This window comes from Alnus glutinosa, chromosome 2 (assembly GCF_958979055.1).
Source record: "Alnus glutinosa chromosome 2, dhAlnGlut1.1, whole genome shotgun sequence".
Lineage (NCBI taxonomy): Eukaryota > Viridiplantae > Streptophyta > Magnoliopsida > Fagales > Betulaceae > Alnus > Alnus glutinosa.
In genome coordinates this window covers 1,235,325-1,245,581 of record NC_084887.1, presented here as the reverse complement: position 1 = coordinate 1,245,581, position 10,257 = coordinate 1,235,325, and the positions used below count along the sequence as shown (strand labels likewise).

Here is a 10,257-nt window from a genome sequence, read left to right as displayed (position 1 = left end):
CACAATCAGCATTAATGTGTTCGGTGTTCCCAATCCCACGCAAAGCACGAAGGGATTGCAAATGCTATTTTAATTAGCTTATTAAATATTTTATGACCGGAAGAAAAGTTAAAGTACTTGAGATTCGATAATGGCTTGGAGTACAAGGACACTGAATTCAAACCATTATTTTTATACATTAATTGAACTTCAAAAAAAATTTCAACAATTTGACTCATAAATCATTAGTCAAAACTTAAATAGGTTAACGGACTTAGATACCGGGCAATTTATTGTCTAGATTATTAGAAATTTGGACAATAAATATGAAAGAATTTATATAGAGAAATGATTTTTGCACATCACTTGTATATTTTTTATACATTATTTTTCTAAATCAACCATTAGATTTGTAGGACCTATAAAGATTCACACGTGGGTCCTACATATTCAATTGTTGATTTCAAAAAATGATGTGTAAAATATGTACAAGTGATGTGCATGTAACATGTCTCTTTATATAATACCCACTTATAAGAATAAGCAATCGAACAAATTTATTTGAATACGTAGATTTCACGTGAAACTCTTTCTAATTTGTGTCTAAAATTGCTGGAGATCACGTGTTGACACCCAATAAATGCAAAATCCAAACCCAATCAAAAGCATTAGACAGGTAAGAAACACTGATTCTCCAGTGTTCGTCGCCGCAGACAACTATTCCTCCCCCGCTTTCCCTTCGTCTCTCAAGTCGAGATGAGACTTGGAAACCTTAGAGCCTCTTACCAACACACACACACACTGTGTCTGTTTCTCACTGGACCCCACAACTCTCACCTTTCGGAGGTACGAATCCCAAGGCCGGCATGATCGACGGCCGTGATTAAAATCCCAACTCCAAATCCCCGACCGGTGCCACGTGGAAATTCCAGCACCGGATCGCAGGTTTTAGTAAACTCCGAGATTCGAGGTTTGCTGAGTATTATTATTAGTCTTTTAGTTCGTGTACGCCCTGTTTGGCTGTTGAGAAAGTGTGAGAAAATGATTGAATAGGAATTGTAGCTTTGAATTGTTAATTTTTTAGGTCCGGAATAATATAGAAGCATCTACTTGGCTTAGAGTCTGTTTACTAGCACTGTTTGTCTTAATTTGTGTTCGGTGGAATTTTTTTTTTTTTTTTTTTTGGTTCCCTCTCTGGTTGAGGGTTGGCTGACAGATATTATCTATTATAATTTTATTTTATGGAAAAAAAAAAATTAAATTTTAAATTTTAGATACGGAGGAGGTTCTTTGTGGAATTCTTATTGAATGGAAGGAATTAGTTCTAGAAATGAATTTAACTCATCTTGTGGGATTTAAGTGTTGTAATGTCTGCAATGTTTGTTTGCTCTGCTACCCAGTTAAACTTGAGGAATTATGATCTTGAAACTTGTTGTTTATAGTAGCTACTTGTATGGTATCTATAATATTGTGTGAGAATAGTGTAAAAAATTCCCCAGTTTCTTAGGAAGCATAGTTCTTGGAACTGATAGTTGAATAATTTGAAGATTACTGGCTTAATAATGAAATTCTGAAAGTATGCCGCATGGGTTTTGAGTGACACAATTCACTTGTTTTTCCTTGAAAGGACATCTTCTTCTAGTAATGTCATGGTCTGTATTGAATAATTTTCCAAATGCTCTCTCTTTTTTCCTCAATTAACTTCTAAATTCTGAATATGTTTTTTTCCCAATTACCTTTTTTTATTTTTTTATGGGTCTTTTCAGGTTTGAGCAACTGGTAGCATGTGGGGTTTGTTCAAGTCCAAGGTTAATTACAGTAATGACACCCTGAGTTGAACTGAACTTCTGTTTCCACTACAGGTTCTCTCAGGTTCATATGGTTACTTCAGGGGAATGTGCACCAGATGAAGTTGCTTCTGATAAATCTGGTGATGAAATACACAGGCTTCATTCATTACAAGAGAACCCTGATTATGAAATTCAAGCAAAACAATTAGATCAAGAAGCAAACAGGCCTTCTTCAGTACCTGAGAAATCTTCACAGGCACCTGATGCTGCAGTTCCTACAATGCAATCAAATCAAGAAGGAAGTACTTCCTCTATAGTTTCTGAGAAAGTGTCACAGACCCCTGATACTAGTGGTATTCTTGCCTTGCAATCTGGCCAGGAAGGAAGCACACCTTCTTTAATACGTGAGAAAGTGACAGAAGATGGATATAATTGGCGGAAATACGGTCAGAAGCTTGTTAAAGGAAATGAATTTATACGGAGTTATTACAAATGTACACATCCAAACTGCCAGGTGAAAAAGCAACTGGAAATGTCACATGATGGGCAGATTGTAGATACTAATTACTTTGGTCAGCATGATCATCCTAAACCTCAACTTAATGTCCCTGTAGCTGTTGGTTTTGCCGTTTCAGTTATAGATGAAAGACCAAATGAGCCCTCTTCAACTAGCACGGAAGGTGAGAAACAAACTTACATTGTTAATATCTAGTTTTGGTCCATAAATGACGACTTGCTTGATTTGTTTTATGAACTCATATTTGAAGACAAATCATTCGTTGAGCTTGGCCAGAAACCTCATCAAATGGAGCCAGTAGATCCCCCCCAACCGTTGACAGTTGCAGTAAGTGATGATGTGAAAAGTATGCTTTCAGAAACAAATAGGACGAGGCATGAGGTTGATCATGATGATGATCGAGACCCAAAAAGACAGTAAGTTAATGCACTAGCTACTTTAAATTTTTTGTGTACTGGGAGATATGCCTGCTAATCTTTTTTATCTGACAAAAATTCAAAATTACTAAAAAGGAAAAAAGAAAAGTGTACTGTTGAGGCTGTTCCAGTGGATAAGCCAATTGGTGAAGCACGTCTTGTTGTTCAGACTTTGAGTGAGGTTGATATTGTAAATGATGGGTACCGCTGGCGCAAATATGGGCAGAAATTTGTGAAAGGCAATCCAAACCCGAGGTATTCGACAATTTCGTTTTTCATATACAATTACATACTATTTAAATTAGGTTATGCATTACATCTCTGCTCATTGCTTATGGATTACTGGAAATATAAGACCTCGTCAGTCTAGTTTCACTAATCATGCTATAGGTTGTCTTAAAGCTTTTGGGTGTGCTGATTGCACCAATTGTTTATGGAAATTAACATCTGATTTGTCCATATTCTAATCATGGAAAGGGAAAAGGAAATTTTTCATTGTGCTTTTTACAACTACTTGGTGTCATTAGACTCCTAATAAATTAAACTCATGGTGCTTAGATATATGCATGATCTATACCACTTCTGAACTGGACTCAATCTGGAATCTCTATAATAATAGAATCAGAAAGCTATATGTTCAGAGTCTTTTAACCTGACATACTGCCATTTTCTCATGCTGTACAAGACTATCTCATTAACGCTCATTATTTTCGTCTGTTGCAGTTTTTTCATACATAATGAGTAACTTATCATGTTATGTAGGAGTTACTATCGATGCTCGAATCCTGGATGCCCGGTTAAAAAACACGTAGAGAGGGCATCTCACGATCCGAAAGTGGTTATAACCACATATGAGGGACAACATGACCATGATATGCCTCCTTCAAGGACTGTTACTCATAACACGGCCGGACCAAGTGTTCATGCAACAGCCCATAACGACGGGGCAGGCACGAAATCAGAGGAAAGTAATGCTGTTTCCCTTGATATGGCCGTTCATGCCAGTTCAGGTCCTGAATTTGAACCAAACGGTGAGTCAAGAACTAAATCAAGAGTAAGTAGCGTTGTTGGCTTTGAAATGGTTGTCCATTCTAGTTTGGGTCCTGAAGGTACATCAAATGAACAACTGAAAGGCAAGCTGAGTGCTGAGTCAAGAACTAAATCAGAAGGAAGTGATACTGTTTGCCTTGATATGGTTGGTTGTTCATGAAACTCCAGGGCTTGAGGAGACTAATAAATAAACGAGCGACAAACACCCAAGTGCAGATCCTGTCCAAAGCTGGCTCGTGATGCTGGTTCTGATTGCAGCAAGTCACATATGCCCTTATGCATGGTATTTCTTGACACGGATCAGCACAGGCATGTGGGTAGTAGGGGTTTTCTTTTTTATTATCCCCTTGTCTTCTTCTTGGGAGTTTGTAATGCCAATAATTGGCAAGAAAATATTGGATGAGCTGCATGAGCATCATCAGGTTTGTAAAAAATTATTTCTTTGGGTCAAATAATAACAAATTTAGATTTTCTCCGAGTGTCTAACATATGAATATGATGGCTGCTTTAGTCATTTTCTTGTCAACAGCATGGATACTCCCCACCCCCCCCCCTCCCCCACACACCTCTACACACACACACCTCTACACTCTCTACTCTTCTGCTTCATGATGCCTTGCTGTGTCATTCGTTAATTTTTTTGGGAACCAGTAACATCTATGGAGTCAATTTTTTATTTTTTATTTTAATATTATTATGATTATAATTATTCTTCAAAATAAATACATTACCAAACAACTCAAAACACAAAGCACTTTTTATAAATTTGTATTATTCTTTTGTTGTAGGAATTATTTAACAAAACATGTGCATAATTTTGGCAGAAGTAAGAGCTGGCTTATTATTTATTAAAAAAAAGTAGAGCATGAGCGATTGCACCGTGCGCAGCTATCCCTGTCCTGGTTAAGGTGGCCACGTGGCATCTCAATTTGGTTGGGTGGCCCCGCAACCACCCCAACATGGTTAGGGTTGCCACATGGCCACCTCTATTTGGTGGCTACTTGTCTTGGTCTGGATAGTTACGTGGCACCCATGTATTGACTATGATTGTTGCGTGGGCACCTCTCTTCTCTACTGTGAATGGCTAAATGATCACTTTCTTTTTATTATCTTTTTAAATTTTGTTTTTACAAGTAAGACTCTACGTATGTTTGGGTAACATTTGGGTTTCTCAAAATAAGTATAAAAACATTTTTTCAAATATAGACCCTATAAAACAGCACCTTTTCAAATACTTTAAGACATGCTACATCCATGATGCCATTTAGGGGGTATGTGCAAAAGCCTATACATGGTCAATGCGTTGCTTTAGGGTTTGTGAAATACAGTTGTAATATACTAACATAAAACGGCAAACCACCCTAGGGTGATGGTTCAGTGTCCTAACGGAATTTTTAAAGTGGTCAGGTATACATTAAGGTATGAGTTCGAATCTCCACAATAGGAATCTTCATGTTTGATTAGTGTAAACCACCATGGGTTTCATTGATATCCTGATGGAGTTAGGTCAGGCTATGACTTAATTGGACTTGAAAGAGTGTCTGTGGTTTCTAATGGACAGGTACTACCATGGTCATATATAGATAAAATAGCCACTCTGATCGTCCCCCTCTTACCTTCTTTTAATTAGAAAACAAAACATAAAAAGGCAAAATCATGTCTATTATAAGAAGTCATACCATTGTGCGTTGGCTTTGGTAGTTTCATGCTCCATTCCAACCCGATTGGGTCAGATTCTGAAAAAAGACCGGTCGAAAGGCCTTTTCAAATTCTAACAAAAGTCGGGTTGGAAGTTAGAAGCCTAATAGATTTTTCGACAAATTTCAACCTATCATTTTTTTATTATTTGAAAAAATATATTATAAAATGACGCTGTTTTGATAATAACAATTTTTAAGCAGATTTTTCTTGAATAAAAAACGGCGTCATTTTGAAATATGTATATATCCCTATTTCTTTCCAGTCTCTCAGTGTCGGAATGGAGAGGTCCATTGTTTTACAAGGGGCAAAATTGTTCAAAATATTGAAATGACAATTTTTGTCCCTTGTAAAAACAAAAGACCAGTTCCTCTCCATTTCAAGTGAAATGAACAGGTCAGGCTTCCCTCAAGTTGTCTCAAATAATCACTATTTCCAAATCTCTATTTCTGACTCCATCAGAGTCCGTGCCGGTGCCCACCCCTGAAATAAAGCCAACCTTCCTTGATGATGTGTAGGTCATGTACCTAATCTAAGCGCCAAGGTAGGATAGGTGGGATCGAAGATAACGCATATTCCAAAACCAATATCCAACTTTCTTAGAAAATAAACATTGATGTCAAAATACTCAAAAAATTACATCCATGATGAAACCCTGCAATTGCACCAGCAATCAGTTTCTTCCTCAGCCTGCCAAACAAGAAAGTTCAGGGCATTAACATGGTCTCAATGAAAGCTCTGGTCCTTTGGTGCTCAGTTTTCACTTCCTAAGAAAATGCATCAATTGGTGCCCAGTTTTCACTTCCATGCACAAGAAGCAACCAAATATCTATTCCTCCAGCCGAGATAAAGAGCTCCATCTCTTTCTTCAAGCCTATATTTGTCACAATAGTTCTCCAGCAGTGATTTAATGGTGCCATTCACCAAGGGGCTTAGAGGGTATGGAGTGAATCCGGCCATTTTGAACCGCAACCTCCACTTACCAAGAAGCTCATGCCGTTCCACTCTCTCAGGCCCCTCACAGGCTATTATGTTAACCACCTCCCTTGCCAAGCAGTGCTGCTCGACATTGATCCGCTCCTTACGGTCCCTTGGAAGGGTGGCATCAATCGACTCGAACATAGCTGTGTAGTAGTTCAGTGTTTCAAGGAACCGCGGATAGAATGCAGCAGTATTCGTGTTAGATTCTTGCTCAACAAGGGTCACCACCTTCGGAGACAGGCTTTTGACCAGCCTCAGTAGCCTGTCCCGATGATTCTGAGTGCTGACACTCTCATCAGCCATGTGGTGTAGCATGAATGCAAAGTTCACAGCCAGAGTTTCCCCAGGTCGAACCCCAAGATTCTCTAGCTGGACATCACAACCAGACATGGCTGCAGCATGGAACTCAAATGGCACCTTAACAGACTTTGCAAGCTTAGATAGCCTCTTCCCCACAATATCTAGTCCTCCTCCACGAGCGTAAGCCGACATGGAATCATCGATACCTGTTATGCGGATGTGGGGTGGCCCGCCAGGCCTCGCTGCAAAAGCCTGGATCAAAGTGACCCATTGACTCCCCTGGGCAATTTGGAAATCAATAATATGAACTCTGTTTTCATCCTTCATAGCTTCTGCAATGGCTCCATTTGCAGACATATAGCCAAATTTGAAGTAAGGGCAAACCTCAAAAAGAATGTGCATGTAAGAGAGGAGTTCCACGCTTGCTGGTTCTTTGCATCTCAATGCTTTGCAAATGTTACTCCCTGAGGAGGCCAGCCGCGCAACAAGCCCTTCCAACATGTATGCTCCCAACCTTTGAAGTGGTTCACCAGTAACAGAGACCATTTGACGTAATTCATCCATCAACCATTGTGCCATTAACAGATCACTATCTGATACTGCTTTTGCACAGAAGATGAGGATCTGCTTCAAGTCCCTACTAGAAATTGCCTCCATTATTTGTCTCCAGCTGTCCATTTCCGGTGCGGTATTGTTTATGTCCTTCTGGAAGGAGCTATCATAGCTGTCAAGAAAGTTGGAATCGGGACCCAGCATTTCAGTTTCCAGTTCTTTCAGCTTGTGCTTGAAGTCATTTCCTTCATCAGTTATGCAGGATCCACTTATAGAAGAGCCATAGGTATTGTCAGGGGAATGGTGCTGGTCAGCAGGGTGTGACTGAGAATCTTGCTGTGACAGCGGGCTTCCATTGGGTGTGAAACTGACAGTTGATGGGGAATTATAAACAGCATCACCATTTGCTGGGGATGACTCCAAAGTGCAATACCGTTCGTAGAAGTTTCGAGCCAAGGAGTTGGTCCCTTGGCTGCAATCATTGTAGCGTAGCTGGTGGTCGAATGTTCGAAACTGAGGCAAGTAGTAGGCCTCAACTTCTCGAATTGGTTGATGGTACAATCCGTTGGACATGCTCGAACTTCTTTGCTGCTGTGATGCTTGCATTGAAGAATAATTTACTCAAGAGATTCTGCCAGGTCCCCCTATAATGGTCCAGGGAGTCTTTTCAGGGCAGGACTGCTCTTAAAATCAACTTTCCAGAATGTGGCCTGTTATCGCTCCTATTTGGTATTGATGCAGCAAGGTTGAAAACCTCGGCTTTATTCCATAATGCAGCCGAATATCTGTATGACAATAACAGGCCTTGGTTACACCAATATCAGAAACTGCATAAATTGTGTCTAAATTTTCAGATGACCTCTATGGAGAAGATACATACTAACAGACTAAACATTGTTTGCAGAGAGTAACAAAACATATAATCATGAATAAAATCACATTCATGGAATTATGTGGCACCATATGCCATCGAATATTAAACGGGAATTTCACATCCCTAGACTAAATTCATATTCTCATACACTGCAAAGGAGTGGCTGTTGAATTGTTTAGTTGGTAATCCTAGGGCATAAGCATATAATAACTATTGTCCAAAAAAACATTTTCTTTTGCTTCGACTTCTCTTCTTTAAATTTTCTTCAATAATATCTATTTAAGAAATTTCCATACAAAGTTTAGAAACTTGTATCTTATTGTTCACAATTGGAAACAGTTCTATGCTCAAGTGGTCAAAACTTGTATTACTCCAAATGCAAGTTGTAACTTTGTGCATTTTAATGCCCTTAACACAATTACACACCCCTTTCACATTCACCAAGTGTTATTGCCAATTAATCAGTAGTTTATCTTCCTTTATCCCTATCACAAATAATAATAATAATAATAATAAAAATAAAAATAAATAAAAATAAAATCAAAGACTTCCCCATGTTCTAGATCTATTCAAAATAAGAAATGAATACACAAGTAGGAATTAGGAAAATAAACAATCGCGTAACTGGTAAATTGCAAAACTTTCACAAACGATAAGAGTTCAATCGGTTATAATTACATGATTAAGAAAAGTAGAGCATTAACTGGTTGAAATTTCAAAAAAGTATCAGAAAATGCAAGTAAGGTATGTGTTCCCATTACAACTGAAACAGCTAACAAGCTACAAGCTGAGCTACACAACATAAGAGGTCTCTAAAACTAATTGAGAAGTAAAACCTGGTAAGGTTAAGCATTCTTAAATTCTCTTTTACCCCCTTACCATGGTATGTTGCTTCCTTTCTCACTCTGCATTAAAAGTTACACAATCTTCAACTAAATGCATCACAAGAGTAAAGTTCTTACAAAACAATTAGCAATTTTAAAGGTCATAATTTTTGAAAGAAGTATCTGTTAGAATTCTGTATACTCTTTAACATGTAGAATCAACCTTGCAAGATAAAATAAACAATAGCAACATTTCAGCAACCAAATCATCAGCCATCCTACCCTGACAGAAAGGCAAAGTGCTTAATTACTAGCCACAATACCAGTAGATTGGAATTAATTTCATTCACCTCCCACACCCCAGACACGCAAATCCTACTTTGCAAATGGAAAAGCTTTACAATCAGCAAATGAGTTCAGTTCTAATAATCTCATTCCTTTAACTGGTCTTCAACTCTCTCTCTCTCTCTCTATCACCCACTCACACGCACCCAAAAACAGACACTGGCAATCCAGGTACAAGCCACTTAGAGAGGGAAAAAGGTTCGAACTTCAATCTTACATGATGAAAGAAATTCAAAAGAAAGAACAATAACCAAAAAAAAAAATGCATAATACCTTTAAAAGATCCATCGCCGTCCCATTTTCTTTCCTTTTTTCTTTGTATTTTTATTTTCTTTGGTAAGTCTCACCAACCCATTTTCAGCAATACTGAAACATCTATGAGAAAAATGACGGACGGTTGGACCTCATAATTTGCCCACAAAGAACAGATTTTTACATACCCATTAACATCAGATGAAGACAGAGAACTCAAAGGAGAGAGCAGCTTAGCAAATGAACTATAGTTTCAATTATGGTTATCGTTTCAATATTATATCAGTTGTTGTCAAACCCACCTTACTTGAGGAATTTCAAAGGTTAGAATTCCACTCTCGGACCAGTCTTGCAGAGAGAGAAAGAGAGAAAGAGAGAGCAGAGCAGAGACCCAGTTAAAGATAAACCGCCTGTATAATGTACAAATAGTGCATTAGCAAAAGCCCTGCGATTACTGTAAAAACTACATAACTACCACTTTTATGTGCTGCAATGAAGTAAATCTATTATATATGTATTTTATCAACGCTCCAATCTATTGAGAATAATGTGAAAAAATTGACTATGGGCATCAAAATGAATGGCCTTTCGTCTCAAAAAAAAGAAAAAAAGAATGGCCTTTTATACGTATTATATAGAATACAGAACTTACCAAATAATGGGTCTTGATCTTTTACAT

At 38.2% G+C, this 10,257-nt stretch overlaps 2 protein-coding genes across 6 annotated transcripts; one reads left to right on the top strand and one right to left on the bottom strand.

The window, feature by feature from the left end:
- The first annotated feature begins 668 nt into the window (after positions 1–668).
- LOC133860656 (WRKY transcription factor 1) lies at positions 669–4,230 on the top strand. Its single transcript, XM_062296232.1, is given in 6 exon segments — positions 669–924; positions 1,746–2,449; positions 2,537–2,702; positions 2,799–2,957; positions 3,465–3,900; positions 3,902–4,230. Coding segments are annotated over 5 exon segments (1,395 nt in total). The 5' UTR covers positions 669–924; positions 1,746–1,857; the 3' UTR covers positions 3,944–4,230.
- Positions 4,231–6,023: 1,793 nt separating this feature from the next.
- LOC133860654 (scarecrow-like transcription factor PAT1) lies at positions 6,024–10,002 on the bottom strand. 5 transcript variants are annotated; one of them, XM_062296229.1, is made up of 3 exons: positions 9,881–9,964; positions 9,037–9,062; positions 6,024–8,068 (listed from the first exon to the last, which is right to left on the bottom strand). In XM_062296229.1, exon 3 carries the CDS (start codon positions 7,887–7,889, stop codon positions 6,249–6,251), a length of 1,641 nt encoding a protein of 546 aa, XP_062152213.1. In that variant the 5' UTR covers positions 7,890–8,068; positions 9,037–9,062; positions 9,881–9,964; the 3' UTR covers positions 6,024–6,248. The 5 variants fall into 5 exon arrangements, with proteins under 5 accessions (XP_062152213.1, XP_062152214.1, XP_062152211.1 ...); XM_062296230.1 differs by lacking the exon at positions 9,881–9,964 and adding an exon at positions 9,600–9,870; XM_062296227.1 differs by lacking the exon at positions 9,037–9,062 and having other exon boundaries at positions 9,881–10,002.
- Positions 10,003–10,257: the final 255 nt, after the last annotated feature.

Excerpts from the sequence above, each read along its gene's own strand:
- LOC133860654 (XM_062296227.1), bottom strand. The coding sequence starts at position 7,889 with ATGCAAGCATCACAGCAGCAAAGAAGTTCGAGCATGTCCAACGGATTG.